Raw genomic sequence first — 26,228 nt, forward strand, 5'->3', positions numbered from 1 at the left:
AGCTATAAGAAAGTAAGTAATAGGAAAAAACTAAATAGGATAAGAATCATAGTTGGGCGTGGGCCAAATATGGATACTTCTTCATTTTCCTCTTATCCATTTGGTCGTGTATTCTTTTCTTTTTGTCATTGATCGAGTAAATATTCAGTTCTTGTCTCATGTCTCCATTTCTCGAAGAAAATTAAGTTATTCATCATTGTCTCCTTCAATGGAAACCCATTTGAATATAACACACTAAAGGAAAGTTGGGTATGGCAGTAAGCGATGTATATAAATTTTTAAAGTTTGGGCATAAGGAAGAAGTCTTATGAGTTAAGTCCGGTGATTATACAGATTATACACAAGGGTGGATCGATTATCGCAATATTTTTAAAAAATTGACACATTGATTTGGAATACCCACCAAAAGTTTCCTTTTGTAACGACAATAGAAAAGTGTTATTACAACTTTTTGATAAAATTACATCTTCTGTCCTCTACCGGCCTTTGAAAAACGAAAAAAAAATGTTGGAGTAATAATCACAAAATAAAAAAAAATTGACAAATTAATTGGAATACCCACCAATTTACCTTTAGTAACGACAATAAGAAAATATTATTACGACTTTTGGATACAATTACATCTTCTGCCCTCTACAGGCTTTTTAAAAACGAAAAAAACAATTTGTTGGCATTATTAACAGAAGCCGGCCAAAGTCCTGGCGGCCCTGGTTTGTTTAGTCTATTAGTCCCATCTTCGGGGTGAGGGGTGCTGCGACTTTGGACTTTCAAGAAACAAACTGAGAAGAGTAAGAGATCAATCAAGAAAAGGTTTTATGCAACACTCTCCCGAAACTTTGAAGGCCATATATTTTGACGGTATGAAAGATAAAACCTTCGTTATCGAAAATATTGAAGGCAAGCCCCACAGAAGAACCGCACTCGAAGAGCACGTTTCATTAGTTCAAGAACCAGGCTCCATATTTTTAAGTCACACAGTACCTACCCCTTTCTGGATCGGCTCTAAGCATTTATCAAAGTATTGGGAACTTTTTAGAGAGTTATAGGATAGGTATAATGTATAATATAGAAGAACTAGTGGTAGTAGGATATGACGGAACTGTGGTAAATGCGGGACGAAAAAATGGTATAATTTTTCAACTAGAGTTAAAGTTGGGCCGTCCTTTACAAAGATTTTTCTGTCAGCTTCACGCTAATGAATTGCCTTTACGGTATCTTTTCCAAAAGCTTGACGGTCAAACTTAAAGTCCAAAAGCTTTTGCAGGGACTATAGGAAATCAAATAGTGCATTGCGAAAATATGCCGGTTGTAAACTGTGACATTATTGACTGTGAAGACTGTGACCAGAAGTAGATTTAATTGCCTTAAGTGCCGATCAGAAATATTGGTTTCAAATTTGTGTCGCAATTTCTTGAGGGGAATGTTCTGTGGATTTATTAAACCAAAGACCTGGAAAGTTGAGTCATTCTCGATGGCTAACGTTGGCGAATCGCATTATACGTGTTTATGTTAGCACTGAAAATCCAACATCAGAATTAAAGGAACTGACCAAATTTATTGTCATGGTTTATGCTCCTTTTTGGTTTCAGATCAAATGCAATTCATCATGTGTGAATGGTGCAAAGCATGTTTTACAAACAATTAAGCGTAGTCGATATTTAGAGCAAAATTTGAAAAGTTTTATAGACTATGTAATTCAAAGAAATGCTTATTTTGTACATCCGCAAAATCTTCTGCTATGCCTGCTGCATGACACCCGCCCGTATATAAGAGAGCTTGCACTTCGTCGAATTCTCAATGCAAAAACTAAGGCCAATAATGATTCATCTAACATCCGACCTTTTATTATTCCACAAATTAATTTTGACGCAGATGACTATATTGATCTTATTGATTGACAAAACAATAAAATAAGTTGCCCTCCATTGCTTCAAGGTTTGAAAGTAGAGTATTTGAAAAATATTATTTCCGGATCTCCTGAGAAAATCATTGACATCGCTATATTTCCCTGCCACACCCAATCTGTAGAGAGAATCGTGAAGCTCGTAACTGAAGCATCTTCATCGGTTATTGGGTCACAAAAAAGAGACAATTTTATCAAGGAAAAAATTGATTCGCGCAAAGATGTGCCAAAATTTGAGTCCAAAAAAGACTACAAATAATAGATAATCAAAATTAAGGGGGAAGGTAGGGAGTGGGTAGAAAAATAAATATGACATATTTCAAAAATATTTCAATTGGATATCATTTTTATAATAATAACATGTACTTATTACTTAACTGTTCAATTTAAATCATAAGTTAGTTTTTTTTTATTTTTTTATCTTTTCAACCCCCGGTAGAGGGCAGAAGATAATTTTTTTTTGAAAAATCGCAAATAAAGATTAGGTTTGTAATACTAATTGGTAACTTTTGCGCACTATTCCAAAACAGTTTTCGAAACTTCGATTTTTCGATCCACCCTATTATACACTTCTTTAAGAAATTAACGCACCACCTTCAAAATAGGTCATTTTTGATGTGTCGAATTTACTAAACTTGTTGTCCGATTTAACTAGTTTTTTTTAATATGTTATAGCCTTATTATTTAACAATATCACTGTGATAATATTGTTGCTAGACAGGTAAATTGTCATTGTATACCAAGTATACCGATCAAACTGTGATTTTGCTCAAAGTTCGCTTGGCCCTGTGGAATATTCTAGCATTTCTAAAATACTTTAATTAAAACCCAACTATAGCCTCATGTTTGCTTAACATTCTGTTTTTTTATTCATTGGCTTATGTAAGATAATAAAAAAATAATGACAGTTTGCTTTATAAACATATGTCCGCAAATGCGTAGTTTCCGAGATAGGGGCTGTTGAAATTTTTCTTACAAACTGACGATTTATTTATTTCTCTAAAACCGGTTAAGATATGCAAATTAAATTTGCTGCGTTTTAAGAGGTAGTTATTTTAGTAAATTTATTTTAGTAAATTAATATTCACCATTGGCGCGCATACGGGTAATATGACCCTTATGTGCGCCAATGGTGAACATAAAATTCTTAATTGTATGTCAAAAAAATGCGCAATAACTAACTCTTAAAATCCACCAAAGGGCCTAGCCGGGTAAGATGATGAAAAGTGCCCCCAACTCGACTCGAATTTCATATAGGTCACCGTTTAGCATATATAGTGAAACTAACTTTCTGAAATTTTTAGCCCCTAGGTGGTCATGTGACCCACCTAGAGCCTAATTAGGCTTTTTATGTTTTTATTTTTTATCTCAGCCGCATCGAGAACTAGTGAAAAACTTTAAATAGAAAATTTGTAAGATTTAAAAAGTTCTGTGCGAAAAATTTTTTTTTTTAATTTTTGGCGGGAAATTTAAATTTTAGAACGATTTAAAAATTTTAAATGAGTATAAAAAAATAACTGAGACATTCGTTTTCACGAAAAAAATATATAACGTGTATTTTTGCATATTTCACTCTGAATTTTTTCAAATTTTTAAAATTGGTGAAACGCACCTTCAAAAATAAAAAACCGCATTTTTTCGGTTTTTTTTTCGTTTTTTGATACAATTTTATACATTTTTTCAAAAAAGGTAACACCGTCACTGGAGCAGGTAAAAAAATTAAAAAGAATTGGGGTTTGCTTAATAAAAATTTTTTGTAACACCATCCATTTTCAAGATACAGGGCGTTGAAGAAAACAAAATTTTGCACATTTTTTACGATTTGGCCGAAACTACTGGCAACATTGTAATAAAACTCAGCGGGTTTTAAGAGGTAGTTATTGTGCATGTTTTGACATACAATTAAGGATTTGATATTCATCATTGGCGCGCTTAAAGGTAATGGTCTGAACTTTTCAAACAAAAAAAGATAGTACGCCACTGACATATTTCAAATTAACAATCATTTTTAAATTCCACATTCAATTTGCGATAAAAAAACTATCTTTTCATTTTTTCATACGAGGCGCCGTTTTGCTGCAAAAAATAAAATATCTTAACGCTTCCAAAGTATTCGAATTAGTTTTTATAATGGACGTACGAGTTTACGTATATGTAGATGTAGAAACAACTACTAAAGATCGAATACTTTGTAAGGGTTAAGATGTTTTATTTTTTGAATAAAAATGGCGCGTCGTATGAAAAAATAGGAAGCTAGATTTTTTGTCACAAATTAAACGAGGAATTCAAAAAGGATTGTTAATTTGAAATATGCCAGTGGCGTACTATCTTTTTTCTTTAAAAAGTTCAGACTTTTTCCCGTATACGCGCCAATGATAAATATAAAATTCTTAATTGTATGTCAAAAAATGCACAACAACTACCTCTTAAAACTCGCCAAATTTTATTACAATGTTTCCAGTAGTTTCGGCAAAATCGTAAAAAATGTGTAAAATTTTGTTTTCTTCAACGCCCTGTATATTGAAAATGGATGGGATTACAAAAAATTTTTATTAAGCAAACTCCAATTATTTTTCAGTTTTTTACCTATTCTAGTGACGGCATTACCTTTTTTGAAAAATATGTATAAAATTGTATCAAAAAACGAAAAAAAAAAACCGAAAAAATGCGGTTTTTTATTTTTAAAGGTGCGTTTCACCAATTTTAAAAATTTGAAAAAATTCAGGGTGAAATATTATGCAAAAATACACGTTATATATTTTTTTCGTGAAAACAAATGTCTTAGTTATTTTTTTATACTCACTTAAAATTTTAAAATCGTTCTAAAATTTAAATTTCCCGTCAAAAATTAAAAAAAAAATTTCGGACAGAACTTTTTAAAGCTTACAACTTTTTTATTTAAAGTTTTTCGCTAGTTCTCGATGCGGCTGAGATAAAAATAAAAACTTAAAAAGACTAATTAGGCTCTAGGTGGGTCACATGACCACCTAGGGGGCTAAAAATTTCAGAAAGTTAGTTTCACTATATATGCTAAACGGTGACCTATATGGAATTCGAATCGAGTTGGGGGCACTTTTCATCATCTTACCCGGCTAGGCCCTTTCATTTGCATATCTCAACCGGTTTTAGAACAATAAATAAATCGTCGGCTTGTAAAAAAAATTTCAACACCTATCTCAGAAACGAAGCATTTGCGGATATACGTTTATAAAATAAACTGTCATTATTTTTTCATGCAGAATTACCCCTTAAAGTTTGCCATACTTATTTAAAAACACCATGTATTGATGAAAAACAAAGCGAGCTGTTAAAGTACCTAACTTTTTTTATCCAACATACGCAAATGAATCAAAAAACAGAATATTAAAAAAACATGAGGCTATACTTGGGTTTTAATTTCAATATTTTATAAATGCTAGAATATTCCACCGGGTAACGCGACCTTTGAGAAAAAATCACAGTTTGATTGGTACATTCGGTATACAATGACAATTTACCCGTCTAGCAGCAATATTATTACAGCAATATTGTTAAAGAATCATCATCATTCTCTTTGCCTTATCCCTATGCGGGGTCGGCTTCCCTAATTGCATTTCTCCACACAATTCTATATTGGGTCATATCACTGTTAATCCCCTTTACTAACATGTCCTGCCTTATCGTGTCCGCCCAGGTCTTCTTTGGTCTTCCTCTCCTACTCCTTCCAGGAATCTGCACTTCAGCTATTCTTTGTATTGGGTGATTAACGTCTCGACGTTGAACATGACCAAACCATCTTAACCTATGCTCTCTCATTTTGGCATCAATTGGTGCCACACCTAGACTTTCCCTAATATACCCATTTCTAATTTTATCCTTCTTTGTCACTCCACTCATCCATCTAAGCATTCTCATTTCCGCCACATGCATTCGTTGTTCCTCTTTCTTTTTCACTGCCCAACATTCAGTTCCGTACATCATAGCCGGTCTTATAGCTGTTTTATAGAATTTTCCCTTCAGCTTCATTGGAATTTTTCTGTCACACAACACACCACTCGCTTCTTTCCACTTCATCCATCCAGCCCTAATTCTACTGCATGTATCTCCATCTATTTTTCCATTACTCTGTAATACCGATACTAGGTACTTAAAACTATTGCTTTTCACAATCATTTCACCATCCAAAGATACCATTTTATTTGCAGTAACTCCGTCTTTAAATGAATATTCCAAATACTCTGTTTTTGTCCTACTAAGTTTTAAACCTTTTTCCTCCAGAGCTTGTCTCCACTGTTCCAGTTTTTGTTCTAAGTCTCTTTCACTATTTCCTATTTAACACTACATTATCAGCATACATTAGGCACCATGGAATACTACCCTGTAGTTTCGCTGTTATCTGGTCCAAAACTTATTAGAATAAATAAGGACTAAGCACCGAGCCTTGGTGCAATCCTACTTTCACCTGAAATTTATCAGTCTCTCCCACACCTGTCCTAATACTAGTCGTTTCTCCCTCATACATATCTCTCACAATCTTTATATATTCGCCAGGGACTCCTTTCTTATTGAGTGCCCACCACAGAATCTCTCGAGGAACTCTATCATATGCTTTCTCAAGATCAATGAATACCATATGAGCGTTGGTATCTATATTCCTGTATTTTTCCATCAGTTGCCTTACAATGAAAATTGCATCTGTTGTTGATCTGCCCTGCTTAAAGCAAAATTGATTATCGGATATTTCGGTTTCTTCACGTATCCGTCTATCAATTACTCTCTCCCATATTTTCATGGTGTGGCTAAGTAGTTTTATAGCCCTGTAGTTTGCACATTGTTGTATGTCTCCCTTGTTTTTGTAGACAGGCACTAATATACTGCTTCCCCATTCGTCTGGCATTGGTCCAACTTCCATAATTCTATTAAATAGACCTGACAGCCAACTTATTCCTGTCTCTCCCAATGCTCTCCATACTTCCCCAGGAATATCATTCCCCGTTTGTTATTCTGGTAGCCATTGCTGTTACTGTCTCCGTTAACTCCACAGGCTGCCTGTCAAATTCTTCATTTAATAAACTGTCAAAATACTTTCTCCATCTCTTTTTGACATCCTTTTCGTGAATTAGTATATATTATTGTTAAAGAATAAGGCTATAAAATGTTAAAAAAATCACTTAAATCGGACAACAGGGTTAGAAAATTCGAGACATAAAAAATTAGCGATTTTTAAGGTGTAGCGTTAATTTTTTGGAGAAGTGTAGTAGCAGAGCAATAAAAACGGTGCTATTTTTGTGACATAAATTTACGAACAGGTGATTAGAAGCAACACTTTGGTGCAATATTTGTGCATTCTTCTTTATATAAGCAATTTTTCATGTTCATTGGCGGGTTGTTGCCTATATGGAAAGTTGTCACCCCATCTCTTGCGCAGTCGGCTGATATTTCTACCTCTTGGTGATAAGGTACTAGTAGACTTTAGCAGACCAAAAATAATCATTTTTTTCAAGAATTTTTTTCTCAGAACCTTTATTAAAAATGAACATACAACTTTTTACATGTTAATATCTAACTCTTAGAGAGTACAAAAAATATATATCTTTTTTCATTTATGCACGTACACTAATAATGTAGAGGGCGCAAAAGTCGAGACCTCGAAAAATGATAGCGGACAGTTAATCTCAGGATTGGGATATCTGAAACAAAAAAATCGTACTGCATTTGAAAAAGGAATGTTTCTTACGTGATAATTTTTCCACAATTTGACCAAAAAATAAAAAATAAATAATTTTTGACCATGAAAAACTGAAGAAAAACAGGCGATTTTTTCACAAAATTTTTTCAAATTCCCGTAAAATATTTTTTTTACGGAATTTTTCACTAACGGTGGTAAATTATCACGTAAGAAACCTTCCTTTTTCCAATGCCGTACGAATTTTTTGTTTCAGAGATCCCAATCCTGAGATTAACTGTCCGCCATCGGAACTACTTTCTTTCGAGGCCTCGAATTTGGCGCCCTCTACAATATTAGTGTACGTGCATAAATGAAAAATGATATATTCTTTGTATTCTCTAAGAGTAAGATATTAATATGTAAAAAGTTTTATGTTCATTTTTTATAAAGTTTCTGAGAAAAAAAATCTTGAAAAAATGATTATTTTTGGTCTTCTAAAGTGTACCAACCGTTTAACGAAATAACCGAATATTTTATGATGGAGATATTGCGTTACACGTTACACGACGACGAACAACGATAGAGATGATTGGCAAAAAATGTAATTGTGCACAAATTTAACGGGGCACGACTACGACCGCCTCGGAAAATATTTAAACGGCGAATTTCTCGAGTTTTGGTCTAATATAAAGTTAAGCACGAAATTTGAGATATCTGTTTGCTTCGTGCCATCATTTGGATTGAAATTTAATATTTCTTTAATAACGGTTCTCATAAATTAAACAAGAATTTATTTAGCGGAAAACAAACAAGATATCAGTAAAAAACGAGAGAAACCTACAGGGTGTAACAAAAATACAGGTCATAAATTAAATCACATATTCTGGGACCAAAAATAGTTCGAATGAACCTAACTTACCTTAGTACAAATATGCATATAAAAAAAGAAAAGCTACAGTCCTTTGAAGTTACAAAATGAAAATCGATTTTTTCGGATATATCGAAAACTATTAGAGATTTTTTATTGAAAATGGACATGTGGCATTCTTATGGCAGGAACATCTTAAAGAAAGATTATAGTGAAATTTGTGCACTGCATAAAAATTTTATGAGGGTTACGTTCCCTTTAACCCCCCCAAACTTTTGTGTACGTTCCATTTAAATTATTATTGTGGTACCATTAGTTAAATTCAATATTTTAAAACTTTTTTGCATCTTAGTATTTTTTCGATAAGGCAGTTTTTATCGAGTTGCGGCTTCTTTTTAATATGTTTATGTAAAAATTTTATGGGGGTTTTGTTCCTTTAAACCCTCCAAATGTTTGTGTACGTTCCAATTAAACTATTTCTGCGGTACCATTAGTTAAACACACACAGTGTTTTTAAAACTTTTTTTCCTCTTTGTAGTTTTTCGATAAGGCACCTTTTATCTAGATGTGGCTTCTTTTTTAATATGCTTCAAAATATACCTAAAAATGTAAATCATAAATAAATTTTCATATTATTACCTATGATTCAATAAAATTGTGTTTTGACTAGGAAAGTTTTGGGGTAGTTCTCATTTCTTTCATTATATATGGATTTTGGGCTGCTGAATCCGAATATGAGGTTTGCAGACAAAATTTCTTGCCGGAACATTGAAAAAATCGCGAAAAATTTCAGCTTTTTTCCGCCTTTTTGCTCAAATCTCGAAAACTATTAACTTTTAGTAAATAGTCTGTTAACATAAATTAAAATACTTAAAATTATCTACAAATATCACTATTTACTTTTTTTTTCAGACGAACCGTTCGGTCTAAAGTACAAGTTGAAAATTGCCAATTTTTAACGGTCTCGGCAAAACCCACTTTTTATATTCCAAAACTTTATTTTTTATTAGAATGCTGTCATTTGATAAATTTCTCCTAGTTTTCTGTACAAATAATAAATGTTAGTTCATAGGTATGGTATGTCTCTTGTGACAGCTTCCATGAGTCCATTCCGTCCTAGGAGGCCGGGAATGTCTCTGCTTATCCCTTAGAGCCACAGAAGATCAGGCACAGATGGAGTCACAGTTTCAGTTGGTGTGAACATTTCCTTCGGATCTGTTATCTTGATCTCTGATAAACCTTGAGGTTTTGTCCTTCTAAAAATGAATTAGTTGAATAGCTCCCTGACTTCCATAAACCTCAGGCGCGGGTTTCTTTTTTATCCGAGGAATGGATTGCTTAGGAGCTACTGCATGTTTTGGTGCAACACAAGAAATGCCACATATGACGTGGTATTCGTCGATTGTATGTACGTTAAAATCAGCGTTATCGTACACCTGCTGTAGTCCATTCTTTCACGGTTTTTGCTCTAAATTTTAAAGAACCGCTTGGATTGACATAAAATTTGGCATACGTATAGCTTACATGTCAAAGAAAAAAAGTGATATTGTGCCGATGTGTGCTTTTGCCCTGGGGGTGACTTTCACCCCCTAGGGGGGGTGAAAAAATATATGTCCAAAATAAGTCCGGAAATGGGTAAACTGACTAATTTTAAGTAACTTTTGTTCTATAGAGCTTTTTCGCCAAGTCAACACTTTTTGAGTTATTTGCGAGTGAATATGCTCATTTTTCAACAAAATAACCACATTTTTAGACGCTTTTTCGCAAATAACTCAAAAAGTAAGTATTTCGTCAAAAAAAAAACGTTCTTAGAAAAAATATAGCTTATAAAAAAGTAAAAAAATGGTGTACGCGTTAGGTCTCTGGATCTCGTAGAACCGGAGTTATAGCCAATGAAAAATAGATTCATATTCACCAAATTTCAAATAGAATATTTCGACGTGAAATATTCAAAAAATTAAGCACTTTTTGGGGAAAACCCATTATAACTTTTTTATAGTGTTTAAAAAAAGCTTTATTTTTGTTTTTACAAAAAGTTTCTAGCATTAATGTTATGCAAGTTACGCTCAAAATAAAGTTGGTCCCTTTTGTTTTTTCAAAAAAAAAATCGGGAAGACCACCCTCTAATTAGCAACTTAAATGAAATTAATCGTTACCGCTCCACAAATTATTTTACTTATGTTGTGTTTATATGATCTGTAAGTTTCATCGATTCAAAGTGTTTTTTTTTGAAAAAATTTGGTTTTAAAGTAAAATTTTTAAAAATTTAAATTTTGAAAAATATGCTTTTTTTCAATAAAACTTAAAAATTGTTAGAGATACCAAAAATCTCGAAAAACAAAAAAAAGTCAGATTTGATTTTCTGAATATCACGTATTTTTTGTTTTTCTGTTAGACAAAAATTGATTAAGATTTGGTGTTTCTAAATTTGCATACATTCGTGATCAGTGACTCGTTCAACCCATTTTAACTACAGCCCTTTCAATAATAAGGACTTTGAACCGATGAAACTTACAGATCATATAAACAATATATACACGAGTCAAGAAACTTGTGAAGTCGTAACGATTAAGTTCATTTAAGATACTAATTAGGGGGTGATTTTCTCGATTTTTTACCAAAACCAAAAGGGACTAACTTTATTTTGAGCGTAACTTGTTTAATTTTGATGCTAGAAATTTTTTTTATAAAACAAAAATAAAGCTTTTTTTAAACACTTTAAATAAGTTGTAATGAGTTTTCCCCGAAATGTGCTTCATTTTTGGTTATTTCACGTTAAAGTATTCCATTTGGAATTTGACGAATATGAACCTATTTTTTATTAGCTATAACTCTGCTTCTACCAGGTGTAGAGACGTGATAATAACACCACTTTTTAAAAAATTTTACAGGCTATATTTTTGCTAAGAATGTTTTTTCGACAAAATACTTACTATTTGAGTTATTTGCGAAAAACCGTCTAAAAGCGTGGTTATTTTGTTGAAAAAATGAACATATTCACTGCCAAATAACTCGAAAAGTATTGACTTAGCGAAAAAAACTCTATAGAACAAAAGTTACTTAAAATTAGCCAGTTTATCCATTTCCTGACTTTCTTTGGACGAATATTTTTGGACTGAAGAACGTCCACAACTTCTTAATGAAGATAATGACCAGTCTTTACTGTCAGAGATATCTTTTGTACAAGAAAACTTAAGAGCAAATAGTAGCGATCAACAGGTAGCAACAAACGCGTTCCAAGATTGCGGCTCTAATTTTGAATATTTTGTCGAGATATTTGGCACACATATTCGTAATAAATAATAAAGAATGGCGGTGCAGAGCCCAATTTCAGAAATATGTTAGTATGTGGAAATTACTCTATTCAAATAAACTTTTTCATCCCGTGCCTACATTTTGTGTCACATTGGAACTACTAAAAATCGATTTTTTTATAACAAGAAATCGAACGTCACTGACTTGGCAACATTTCGCGCCTATGTGTATAAAAATTATTGTTTTTGATAGTATAAACGTCACTGTCAGTATCGAATTACCGACGCACTGTTGCCTCACTTTTGAAAGTTCGCAGAACTTTCGCAATCTTGGACCGCGTTTGTTGCTACCTGCTGATCGCTACTGTGTGCTCTTAATAACACTAACTGAAGTAACTAAATTCCTAATAACGATGAAAAATAAACGAGCTTCTGGACTTACCAGTCTCCTGATTGAACCTTTAAAGTATGGACTGGACTAGCTACTGCAAATACTCGCTTTACTGCTACATAATGTGAAACAGTTCAGCACAACAAAATGAATTCGCAACAAATTGTGTATCACAATGTTATACAATTAACGTGCTGTGCCGTACTTGGTAAAGCGCAGCAACAATGTAAGTTTACACAAACCTTGAATCCCCTTGTGAGATGTGAAGGGTAGCGGCTACTGCCGCGAAGCGAAGACACCACTGTCTTCTCAGTAGGCCAGGAACAAAGTAATTTTGTGTAGGTATTGTCTCGGAGGTTGGTTAAAAAACTATTTTGTCGAATATGACGGGAAGCGTGGGTGTATAACTACCAACACGATTTGAAATTTTAACTAAAGATACTTGTTACACTACTGTTCATTGTTTGACAACATTTTACCAACAAACAGTGTATTGTTCGATGGTACAGCAACAGTAGTTCCTACGAATAAGGAAAAAAAATATCCTGTTGGTGACACAACCCCCTCTGGAGAGATCAAGATCAAGGAACGGTAAATTTTCGCTTTTTTCGTCTATTACCAAAAAGATAAGCATTTTAAATAAATTTGAGAGTAAGAAACTCATAAATCGTATAAAAAACTTCAATATGGCGTTCGCTGAATATGTCTCTCCTTATTGGTTGCTTAGAAAATTGCAAAATAAATCATAAATTTTGAGTTTTTATAAATATTCATAACTTATGTAAAAATTAACTTAGAACCTTCTTATTACACGGAATAGACTTCTGAGACTTCCGCTGCTTAAATCATACCCTAAATTTCAAAGCAATTGGTCAAATAGTTTAAAAGTTATTTAATTTGTTTATCTCAAACTAATTTTTTTTGCAACACTATAAGTCAGAAATGATGAAGTTACAGTAATACTTTGGATAGTTTATGAAAGAAGAAGATTTACACTATTAGTTTAATTAAAAAAAATGACAAAAAATAATTTTAAATATTGCAAAATTATTTAGCAAGGACATGTGAATTAAAAAGGGGCTAACTTCTTCCCTAATTGTCCTAGGACAGTTGTTTTTCTTTCTAAATGTGTACAAAAATTCAGTCTTTCTAAATATGAAAAAATAATTTTTCTACGGGTAACGGTTAAATAGTTATTCTAATTGTTTATAAGTAAGCAAGAAATCGACATGTTTGTGCAAAATAATTTTACAACTTTTTTAAAATTACTTTAAAATTACTTTTTGTCATTTTTTTAACTAAGTATAAAAAATTTAATTAAGTATAAATGTTCTTCTTTCATAAACTGTCCGAAGTGTTACTGTAACATAATTTTCTGACTTATAGTGTTGCAAAAAAAAAAATGAATTTGGGATAAACAAATTAAATAACTTTTAAACTATTTGACCAATTACTTTGAAATTTAAAATATAATTTAAGCATAAAAAGTCTCAGCATTCCGTGTAATAATAAGGTTATAACTTAATTTTTACATAAGTTATGAACATTTATAAAATCTCAAAATTTATGACTTTTTTGCAATTTTCTAAGTAGGAATGGCGGTTTTTGACCAAACACCGGTTTTCGGTTATACCGGTTTTTTTGCTTACGGTTTAACCTTACGGTTATAACCGGCCAAAAAACCGGTTTTTCTAAAAACCGGTTATTGGTTTTTTTAATCCAATTGGTAACAATGTTACAATTACAATGCACTTTAGTTTGCGATACTCCACTCGACTCGATACTCGATATCAATATGGTCAAAATTGGTACTACAGAAAGAACATCAATATCAATATAAATAAAACAATTTTTAATAAAACCATTTTATTCTATTAATTATTATATTTATTTATTATTTTATTATAAAAAAGGGTTCAAGGCAGGTTTTGGTATTATTTTATTATTATTACGTATTTATTGATTATTATTAAATATAATATAGCGTGCTGTGATAGAGATTAATATATACATATTGCAATAATATACAATTTAACCCAACCATTTCAACTTATAAAAAATTTCCCAGACTCTTTCAAATGGGATTTAAAAAAAATAATATCAGCATAAATATTTTACTTAAAAATAAATTGGATAATGCAAGTTTTCTTGTATTTTTACAACCATCAAAAAAAATTATTATATATTTCTTTTAACACGTTTGTATATTTGTATAATAGGTATATTTTAACTGATTTAATACTTCCTGTATGGGTGTATCCTTTTAAAAACGTAGGGAAATCCTTGGAGAATCGTATTCGTAATCGGTAATTCGATATTCATAGTCAGAACATTATTTTTGGTAATCAGAAAAAGTGATTCACCCACTTTCAATGTCAAGAGTCAAGTGTGAAAAATAGATGATGTTTGCGTCTACTTCAACCAGATCACTTCTTACGTAAATATTATGATTACAAATATCTTTTCAACGAAATATTATAATAAACTTAATTGTTTATGGCTGATGTGAGTTTGCACTTTCAGTTTGCTTCTATATTTATAAAATGAAATTTGAATTATGGTTTTGTTTGGAATAATTACTTGAGAATAATAATTATGATTGGGATCCAAAATAATACCTAACCTAATCCTAATCACCGTAAAAACCTAATAACCGGTTTTTATTTTTAAAAGAAAAAACCGGTTATAACCGGGATAAAAAACAACCGGTAAAACCGGTTATTGCGAAGTAAAAAAACCGGTTTTAGGTTAAAACCGGTAGGTTTTTCCCATCCCTATTTCTAAGCAACAAAAAAGGATAGACATATTCAGCGAACGCCATATTGAAGCTTTTTATATGATTTATGAGTTTCTTATTCTAAAATTTGTTTAGAATGCTTTACTTTTTAGTAACAGACGAGATTATCGTTTTTTGATCTTCATTTGTTTATAACTATGTATATCATCAAAATCGGCTGCAGGAAACATATAGGTTATTAATATAGATGTCTATACTACTCAAAAAATTTGATTTCGGCCTGGATGGCGATGTGTCACGAGAAATATCCTATTTCTCTGGACTACAGAGTCAATCCTCGTCTCCCGAGTGGACGTTAAAATTAATCAGATAAACCCTTTTCACACTGTAAATGAATATAACTTTAGAGCACTCATGATACATTATGGTTTACGTTTTTCCACATAAATGAACAAATATTTCACACATAAATGAAGCATTTTTTAGTGTTAAAATATCGCTTTTTTATTTTAACTCTCATTCGGTGCATTTCTTTTATATAAATTCAATAAAATCGCTATTTTTTTAACGAAAACCTCATTTTCTATTCGACTTTTGTTTCCTGATTCTGTCGATGGATAGCGAACCCAATTAGACAAGGCGAAAACGGCGGGCTCGTTGGAAAATATATTTGTATGAGATTTTTTTGCATAATCACATTTTTAATACACCCCAGAATAAGGTTCAAGAAGTCGCCCACGAGAAAAGTGGTCCAAGTTTTTTTTAACAATTTTTTTTAATCAAATTGCAAAAATTATTATTTTTGTTCTGGACAATTTTTTTTAGGTTTTTTAGACCATTCTGGACAAAAAAGGTCTCGTAATTTTTCTCTGAAGTTGATGGTTTTCGAGTTATAAGCAATTTAAAATTTGAAAAACGCAAAAATGGCCATTTTTAAGACTTAATAACTCGGTTAAAAATTATTATTATGAAAGTCAGAAAGTGTCTAAATCAAAGTTTAAAGCCCCCCCTACAAGATCCTGAACAAATTTGTGTTATTATTTGATTACTAAGCTGTTATTTTTAATTATTAACAATAAGCCGTAAGAACGTATTGACGCGACTGTAAATGTGAGTGCGAGTAAGATGTCCCATTGGACTGCCGGAATGGCATCTCTCTCGCACTCACCATAGATGGCCGCCTAATATGTGCTGGCGCTCATTATTATTTCTTAAAAGTAACAGCTTAGTAATCAAATTATAACAAAAATTTAATCAGGATCTTGTAGGGGGCTTTCAACTTTGATTTAGTCACTTTCTGACTTTCAGTAGTAATTGCACAAGAGCTCTGAAATTATTGAATTTTTCCCGAGTGACACTTTGACAGTTTTAATTTCACGAGCCGAAGGCGAGTGAAATTATGTCAAAGTGTCACGAGAGCAAAAATTCTATATTAATTTCAGAGGTCAAGTGCAATTTGTTGCGATTATTTCATGAATAAAACTGTTCAAAACCAAAATTTTATTGTGATTTATTTATGTAAGTACCATTAAACACACAGTTTTTATAAATATTTGACGATTGAAAGTCATCACTTTTATAATTTTTAAAACATTAATTGTCATTAATGTCACTGAATGTATTTTTTCGTAGCATTTGACGTAACATACTTAACGACGGGAGATTATCAAAAATTATCGATTTAATTCAGATTTCTGTAGCTTTCTATTGGTCAGAATCTCCTATGAATGAAATCATAATAATAACTTTTAACCAATTTATTAAGCCTTAAAAATCGCCATTTTTCGTTTTTTTCAATTTTAAATTGTTTATAACTCGAAAACGATCAACTTTAGAGAAAAATTACAAAAGACCTTTTTTGTCCAGAATGGTCCAAAAAACCTAAGAAAAATTTTTACGGGCCAAAAATATTGATTTTTGCAATTTGATTAAAAAAAATTGTTAAAAAACATTGGACCACTTTTCACGTGGGCGACTTCTTGAACTTTATTCTGTGTTTGTCTCACGAATGTGATTATGCAAAAAAATCTCATGGAAATATTTTTTCTAACGAACACGCCGTTTTCGCCTTGTCTAAATGCATGATCGGTACTAACCGAGATGGAGAAAGATAAAATAAAATTCGGAGAGCCGCGGCTCGATTTATTCGATTCATTGCATAAAAACAAATGAAAACTGTTTTGTCGAATGCTGAAACGTTCGATCTTTGTCGGATTTACATATTTATTTTCCAGTGCAAATCTGTCTCACCGCTTTGTGTGTATTATTTATGTACATGCATTGAGGGCTAGCTCTTCGGGCGAGAACAAAAGAGAGCGGATATTGTTTCTTGTATAATTCGGATAGAATACAACAGGTTGTAATATTTATTCGCAGTTATGATAAGAAGTATGTATTATAATATTGGAGTTTACTACATTATCATGGTAGATCAGGGCGCATCTGTAAAAATATTAGTACATTTGGATGTTGAGAGGTGACTCATATTTTTTGCAGAAATTACTTGAAAATAACTCATATAATAATATTTGAGTTAACCTCCCACTCAAAAAGGTCCGGAACATTGTTTAAATAATCAAAATGTCAAAAAATTAAGGAAAAATTCGATTTTTTTCTTGGTTTTTTCATTATAACTTTAAAAGTATTCATGTCCGAGAAAAGTTGTACTGACATAAAAGTTGCGTTATTAAATTTCCTACAATATAGGATTAGTTAAAAATTTTAAAAATTGTCACTCTTGTTGCAAAACAGCAATAATTGCGAAAAAAAAAACATAAAAAACAAGTATTCGAATTTTACGTTTTTCAACCATTTACGCTACACTTAGGACCTTTATTTTTCACCTAGATATGATATAATAAAACAATACTGTAAATTTCATTAAGATCGGTTTAGTAGATTTTGCAAAATAAATTTTGCAATCTAGTTTTCGCAAAAAAAAATTCAATTTTTCAAAATGTTGCAGGACTGAACGTAAAGCCGACAGCAAGTTGAATTTTTTTTACATATAGAAGAGTACTGTACCTTTCATTTTCAATTTGCAAAATTAAAAGCGGTTAACTACCACGACGTCAGGAATTTTTTAAATAAACATTAATTTTTGGTTCTACGAGCAGGACAGCGGATACGCTTGCTCTGATTGGGCATTCCAATGACCTTTGAAAATGATTGATAAATTTAAATTTTTAGTACATTTCGATATAAATAAATAAATTTGTTTATTGCAAAATAAAAACATATACTCTGTCCTTTGAAATAACTCATTTTTAGCAAAAACTTTTTTGTTCATATATTTTTTTAACTTAGAGAATAAAAGTTAATTATTTTTAAACATATGGAATTGTTTAAACAATATTTCACAAATAATAATCAAATTAGTTTGATTTTTGTGGAACTAAAAAATATTAAAATACAAAAAATATGGAGTAAGAAAATAATATATTAGATACAGATTGGAAGAAATTTTGGTGGAAATCAACTTGTGTGAATCGAACACCGCTGTCCTGCGCGTAGCACCAAAAATTAATGTTTATTTAAAAAAATTTCTGACGACGTGGTAGTTACCGATTTTAATTTTGTAAATTACAAATGATAGTTACAGTATTATTCTATGTATATGTAAAAAAAAAAATTAAACTTGCTATCTGCTTTATTTTAAGTGCTGCAACATTTTGAAAAAATGATTTTTTTTTGCGAAAGCTGGAGTGCAAAATTTATTTTGCAAAACGTATTAAACCGATCTTAATGAAATTTTCAGTATTGTTTTACTATATATCATAAAGTTTTTCTGGGTAAAATATGAAGGTCCTAGGTGTAGCATAAATGGTTAAAAAACGTAAAATGCGAATACTTGTTTTTTATGAATTTTTCGCTACTTTGCAACAAGGGTGACAATGTGACAATTTTTTAAAAATTTAAGTACAACTTTTCTGGGAAGTGAATACTTTTAAAGTTGTAGTTAAAAAACGAAGAAAAAAATCTAATTTTCCCTTAATTTTTTGACATTTTGATTATTTAAACAATATTCCGGACCTTTTTGAGTGGGAGGATAACTCAATTATTATTATATGAGTTAATTCCAAGCAACTTCTGCAAAAAAATATGAGTCACCTTCAACGTCCATCTCAAAATAGATGCATGAGCCCTGGACTATGGTACAAGTAAGGCATGTTCAATAAGTTTTGCGGTTCGATAAGAAAAACACAATGTTATGGTTTGAAATTATTCAGTATAGTCTACCTGGACATGAATACACTTGTTCCAACGAGATTCCTATTTGGAAACTCCATTCCTGAAGTGAAAAATACGCGTCCACAGCTGTTATGACCTTATCATTTGATGAAAAAGGCTTTTCACGCATCAATTTTTTTAGATATCGAAACCGATGAAAGTCGCTAGGGGCCAAATCTGATGAATACGGTGAAAACTCCAACAATTCGAATTTTAATTCATGGATTTAGGCATTGTTAAGTAGTCCAGGAACCGAAGTTTTTCACCTCGCAATTTTTACAGAATGGATCGATTTGCTTAAAAATTTGAGAATAAGTAGTGGATAGTCCAAGGATCAAACTCTATATGATTTCAAAAGGCGCTTTACCATGGGGGTGGTTGCCACCTCATCTCGGAGGTGGAAATTTTTTTATTATATTTTGACCGCAAAAGTTCATTCTAACCAAAAAATGTTCTATACATTTTTTTGATAAAATTAATAGTTTTCGATTTATTCACTATCGAACGTGTTAGTTTTATATCGAAAAAATCAATGTTCTTGGATAATACTTATTTAAAATTCACTCAATTTTTGTCGTAGAAAAAATTTTTCAAACCCAATTCTTGGAAATTAAATACCCTACAATTTCATATTTAAACATTTTTTCATATCTCTGATGCTATTCTTTCTATTCTGAAGAAAATGGCATTTTTTATCAAACTACAAAAATTCGTTATTCGCTTTTAAATCCAGTTTTTTGAAACTAATCATTTTAAGCGAGTCAAACTTCTAGGATCTATTAATAATACATAAATATAGAAGAATGAATAAGGCCAATGACTAAAAACACCGCTAACTTACATTATTATGCTTCAAATTGGATTTCTCTTTTTTTTTTCAAAAAAATATATTGATTTTTTAACAGTAACTTTGAATTTTTTATCTCAGAAAGTTTGGTAAACAAATTTTGTAGGTTTATACAAGATATAAGACTATTAATATTAAATCTTTATAAAATCCTCAGTCGCAAAAAAGTGGACTTTGACAGGGTTGGTAAAGGTGTTTCTTAAATGTTATTACAAGTTTTAATGGTTAATAGCTCACTTAATTTTTTCCGTAGAAAAAACTTTTGCAAACCAAATTCTTGGGAATTAAATAAGCTACATTTTCATGTTGAAACATTTTTTCGTATCTCTGATGCTAATCTTTCTATTCTGAAGAAAACGCCATTTTTTTCCAAACTACAAAAATTCGTTAAACTCCATTTTTTTTTAAACTAATCATTCTAAGCCGGTCAATCTTCTAGAACCTATTAATAATACATAAATAAAGAAGACCAAATAAGGTCAATAAGATCACTTTTTCGCTGAAAAAAATAAGGATCGGCATTATTTTCATTACCTACTGTCACTTAATTTTTGAGCTAGAGACTTTTTTTATTTCTGAAGATAGATATTTTTAAATACTTTAAATTAGTTTGAACCAGTTATCCTCGAAAAATGCATAGTTTTCCCGTCTTTTGACTTTGAAACTACAATATTTAGCGTTTGACGAATAAGAGCTAACATATAACAAAGTATAGCTCGATTACTATTGGTCTTAGAAAATAAAAAAAAACGGTTTTGTTTATTTTTTTAAAAGGTAAATTTTTGTTAAGTAAAGTTGTTTTGATAAAACGAAAACTTTTGGAGTTATTAGCATAAAACTTCTTAAAAACATTGATTTTTTCGATATAAAACTAACACTTTCGATAGCGAATAAATCGAAAACTGTTAATTTTATCAAAAAAATGTATGGAACGTTTTTTGCTTAAAATAAATGTTTTTACCAACTTTTGTGGTCAAACTATAATAAAAAATTTCCACCCCCGACATGGGGTGGCAACCACCCCCATGGTAAAAGCGCCTTCGAACTATCCACTTCCTAGTTTCAAATTTTCATGTAATTCGATCCATTCTGTAAAAATTGCGAGGTTTTGTCCTATTTTAAGCTTCAATACTTGGAATAAAGATGTTCATATGACACGATGCACTGTCCTGATGAAAAATGTTTTTTTTCTGCAAACCGGTTCATTTTTCTCGAATTTTTTCCTTTAGTAATATCCAGAATTTATTGTTTTACCAGTTTGCAAGTAATATTACCCTCACATTCCAAAAAGCTGATGCTAATCCCTCTTTCTCTTTCGAAAAAAAGAGAGGGCAGAATCGTGTGACTTCTTCAAAAGTTAAAACCAGAAAGAGAGCTTTTTGTTTGCAGTGTCTAAGAAAATGTCTGTCCATGGATAGGATCAAACTAGGTACTAGGAATTATTATTCAGGCTTGGCCTACGTAATTATTTAAAATTAAAGTTAGATTTATGACGCTGACGCATTTGTAAAAATCTGTTTACTAAAACTTGCCTTTCTTTTTCAGGATGTCTACGGAACTTCGTTGTTATTAGGATTAACTACAAATGGTATTACATCGTACCAATATGATGGTTGGCATTTTGTAAAAACGTCTATCAAGTTCAAAGACGATACTGCCCAGAAAAATATGTCCAATTTTCAGACGATACATGGCTTTAAAGTAGCAGAGAAGAACGTTTTAGGTAAGCAGCATACAATTTACTTAACGTATCTCGTAGAAGAAAAAACAACAATAAGATATGGCAACTGTGTAAAAAAAGTGTCGACGTTAAAATTGAATGACGTGCAATAAAGTGTAAAATAGGTGAGACAATGAAGCAGTAAAAAGACCAAAATCTACCAAATTTTTGCAGTTGGATGCATCTCACTGAAATTTGTTGCATTAGATAGTAAGAACCTTATAATCTGAAAACAAAATCAGTGGAAACTGGTTACTCGGAAATTTTTGGGGGAACTGAAGACGAATATTATATCGGCGATGGTTTCTGAGGCATCTGATGTCCAGGGTGAGCCTCATCTCCTGGAGTTTTGTGAAAATGCTGTAAAAAATCAATGCTTAGTGGTTATACGGGGGTTCTTGGGCTCACTGAACACGACTATACCGTTATCGATGGTCTCTAAGGCACGTGGTGCCCAGGACACACTGATTTTGTATCAAATTTCCATAAAACTCCAGGAGACGATTCTTCTCCTGGGCACCAGGTACATCGGTGACCATTGCCGACATGATATTCGTGTTCACCGACCCAAAACCCCTTGACTAACGATTTGCACTGATTTTGTATAGAATTTTACAAAGCTACAGGAGATGAGGCTAGCCCTAGATACCAGGTGCCTCGTATACCATCGTCGACATGATATTCGTGTTTAGCGATCCGAAAACCCGCTGAGTAATGAGTTTTCACGGATTTTGTGTGAACGGCCGTAGCTCAACGGCATGATCACTAACCTCATACGTCCGAGCACGCGGGTTCGAGCCCTGCCAACGACAATCAATTTTTCATTTCTAAAAACAATCCGAAAGGGTCTCCCCGGCAAAAATGCCATACGATATTATTATACGGATTTTGTATCAAACTTCCACCAAACTCCAGTAGACGAGACCCGTCCTTAGCACCAGGTGTCTTGGAGACCCTTGCCGTCATGATATTCGTGATGAGCAATCCCGAAAACCTAAGCAATGAGTTTGCATTGATTTTGTATTTAATTTCTATAAAACTTCAGATGCGGCCTATAGCCCTATCAGGGAACGCAAAATTTTACGAAAACCTCCAAAAAAATAAAGGAAGATACAATTCTACATCCCCTCCATTTTACAAAAATTGGAAAGTACGGGGTGAAATTTTTTTTTTCGGGGGTGAAAAAATATACGTTCAAAATAAGTCCGGAATTGGATAAAATGACTAATTCTAAGTAACTTTTGTTCTATAGAGTTTCTGAAGTTATATTTCTTTACGATCGAGAGTGAAATTTTATCACATTCTGGGCGCATGCGCACACAGACAGTAGTATGTATTTCGTTGCTAATCTTTCAAGATGTATGTATCAGCGCTGTCAGCGCAAATAAGTCATATTATATAATATAAAAGGATATATTAGTGTTAAGTATATGTATTATTTATTATAATTTTTGTGTCTTTGGGTTTGTCTTCCTCGGGAATAAAATATTTTATAATAATAGTAAGTATATTTAAAGTATTTTTGTATACTTCACTTGGTCAGTATATTAGACATCTTGTAACCTGTCAAAGCAGAAGGGTTATTAATTTCTGATTTTTTGTTTTCTTGTTAGACAAAAATTGGTAATGCTATGCCTGTTTGCCTAAACTCGTGACTAGTTACTCGTTCAAGCTATTTTAACTACAGCTTTTTAAAAAAGAAGCAATTTTAACCAATGCAACTTACAGATCATATAAATAATACATAGACAAAGTAACTTGTGAAGTGGTAATGTTAAAATTTATATGTGATGCGATTTTTTGCGATTTTTGTACCAAAAAATAAAAGGGATCAACAATATTTTGAGCGTAATTCACTTACTTTTAATACTACGAGTTTTTTTAAACAAAAATAAACCTTTTTTAAACACTTTAAAAAAGTTAAAACGAATTTTCCCCTAAAAGTGCTCCGTTTTTGGGTTATTTCACATTGAAATATTAGATTTGGAATTTGACGAAGCTGCAACTTTGCTTCTACTGGGTCTACAGACCTCATGTATAAACCATTTTTTTAAATTTTTTATGGGCTATATTTTTGCTAAGAATATTTTTTCGCTAAAATACTTACTTTTTGAGTTATCTCCGAAAAACCGTCCAAAAACATGTTTAATTTTGTTAAACATGAACATATTCACTAGCAAATAACTCGAAAAGTATTGACTTAGTGAAAAAACTCTATAGAAGAAAAGTTGTTTAGAATTAGTCATTTTATCCAATTCCGATCTTATTTTGAATGTATTTTTTCATCTTTGAGAGGGGGGCATTCCCCTTCATTTTTGTACAATGGAGGGGATGTAGAATTGTAATATTTTTCTTATATAATAATAGAAAATTTCAACTACCTATTCCCAAATTTTCATCCTTCCTTTATTTTTTTTTGGTCAGATTGTTCTTTGATCGGGCTACTATCCTGGGCACCAGGTACCACGAAGATAGTAATAGTGAACTTATGTCGATCAATTATTTCCAAATTACAAATTTATTATGTTTTACCACTTCGAAATGCACTTTGGAAAATGCATTTTTCTTGTTCGATAATGCAATTTTCATTTTTTTATCATCACTTTATTTCACAAAGTTTCCTACGGATCTCAGGAATCGAACGCAATAAGTTCTATTGAGGCAAACATTTGGCAGGCTTATTGCTTCACTATCTCGCCTAAAAGAAATATTATATGTTCTTCTTTTTTTTGGCATCATAACCCTGGATGTGTCTTAGCCTGTCTGGTATGTTCTTCCATTCAGATCTTTCTTGTGCCTTCTTCTCCATTTTCTTACGTTCATGAGTTTCATTTCGTCTTCCAACGTTATCCAACAAACTCGCCCCTTCGTTTTTTTCGCCTTCTTATCGGTTTCCATTGTGAGATTTTCTTTGTTGTTTTTGTCATCGTCTTGTCTTTGCAAATATCCCAGCCATGACATCCTTTGACTTTTCACAGATCTTACAATATCATAAGCTTCATTCAATTCATTAACCTCGTTGTTTCTCCTGATTCTTCATGTGCCGTCTTCCTCTTTAGTCGAGGCATTGAAGCACAAAAATAGGTCTTACTGTAGATTTTTGGCGTAGTAAGACGGATTTTAATGCAGTTTGGTGCGCTGGATTCGTGAGAATGTCAGGAAATTTTGTGAACTAATGTAATGAATCAGAAGTCTCAAATTGCATTTGTGCATAAGAAAAATGCATTTCGGTAAATAGTGGGAAAATTGACTCAATTTTCTTACTCGGGGGTTTTTGGGGCCACTGAAAACGAATATGAGGTCGGCGAGAGTGTGCAAACTACCTGGTGCCTGCAGCGGGTGTAATAAACGTCTTCTTTTGGAGTACTGTGGTAATTTATCATATAATTGGCTTAAACTCATTACACGGGGGTTTTTGGGGTCGCTGAAACTGAATATGAGGTCGGCGAGAGTGTGGAAACTACCTGGTGCCTGCAGAAGGTGTAATAAACGTCTTCCTCTGGAATATTGTGTTAATTTATCATATAATTGGCTTAAATTCATTACTCGGGGGTTTTTGTTTGGGGTCGCTGAAAATGAATATGAGGTCGGCGAGAGTGTGCAAACTACCTGGTGCCTGCAGCGGGTGTAATAAACGTCTTCCTCTTGAGTATTGTGGTAATTTATCATATAATTGGCTTAAACTCATTACTCGGGGGTTTTGGGGTTGCTGAAAATGAATATGAGGTCGGCGAGAGTGGGCAAACTACCTGGTGCCTGCAGCAGGTGTAATAAACGTCTGCCTCTGGACTATTATGGTAATTTGTTAAATAGTTGGCCCAAACTTGTTACTCGGGGGTCTTTGGGGTCACTGAAAATTAATATCGCAACGATTAAATTCTAATTTCATATCATTTAAAGCAGTTTGAATTAAGGCGCAAGTGGATGATGTGGTTTTGCCTTGAGAGAAAATTATTAGATACAGAATGTACTTAATGGCTATTGCCAAAAATAAAAAGATTGTCATTGGAAAAATTCTTTCATCTGTTGATGCATTTACCCAGCATTTAAAAAGGGTATATTTACAAACACAAATTTGGCTGCATGGATAGGCAGTAACATGAACCCAACCGATTGGGTATGGGAATTACAAAATAATGTTTTAATTCCAGTTAGAATGACTCAGCCACCTGGTCCTCCAAACATTTTAAATTTAATATTCTGTAGTTGTAAGTCAGACTGCGGCAACTCATGCGGATGCAGGAAGCATGGGTTAGTTTGTAATTTAGCCTGCAAAAATTGTGCAGGCTCTGATTGCACAAATATTGCATTGGACTCGAGAGAGGAAGGCAATAGTGAAGAAGAATGAACTTTAAAGATAAATTACAATAAATTTTGTATAATGAACTTTTTTTAACCATAAATATATTATAATAATAAAAAATTATGTTTATTTATAATAAAAATACCACCCTTTTCGATCACTATAGTTACATCGAAGAAAATAGATTACCCCAAAAACCCCCGAGTAACGAGTTTAAACTAATTATATGATAAATTACTATAATACTCCAGAGGAAGACGTTTATTACACCCGCTGCAGGCACCAGGTACTTTGCACACTCTCGCCGACCTCATATTCGTTTTCAGCG

At 32.3% G+C, this 26,228-nt stretch overlaps 2 protein-coding genes across 3 annotated transcripts in view; one reads left to right on the plus strand and one right to left on the minus strand.

The window, feature by feature from the left end:
* The window catches only part of LOC114331049 (uncharacterized), a 527,814-nt gene that overhangs the window by 187,210 nt on the left and 314,376 nt on the right, over positions 1-26,228 (plus strand). Inside the window, exon 8 of the mRNA XM_050659330.1 lies at positions 21,423-21,600. Coding sequence (XP_050515287.1) covers positions 21,423-21,600 — 178 coding nt within the window. The remainder of the gene's footprint in view (positions 1-21,422; positions 21,601-26,228) is intronic.
* LOC114331039 (RWD domain-containing protein 2A) overlaps positions 1-26,228 on the minus strand; it is a 515,824-nt gene that overhangs the window by 164,961 nt on the left and 324,635 nt on the right. The gene's annotated exons all lie outside the window — the stretch shown is intronic.

Source organism: Diabrotica virgifera, chromosome 8, assembly GCF_917563875.1.
Source record: "Diabrotica virgifera virgifera chromosome 8, PGI_DIABVI_V3a".
In the NCBI taxonomy this organism is placed as follows: Eukaryota; Metazoa; Arthropoda; class Insecta; order Coleoptera; family Chrysomelidae; genus Diabrotica; species Diabrotica virgifera.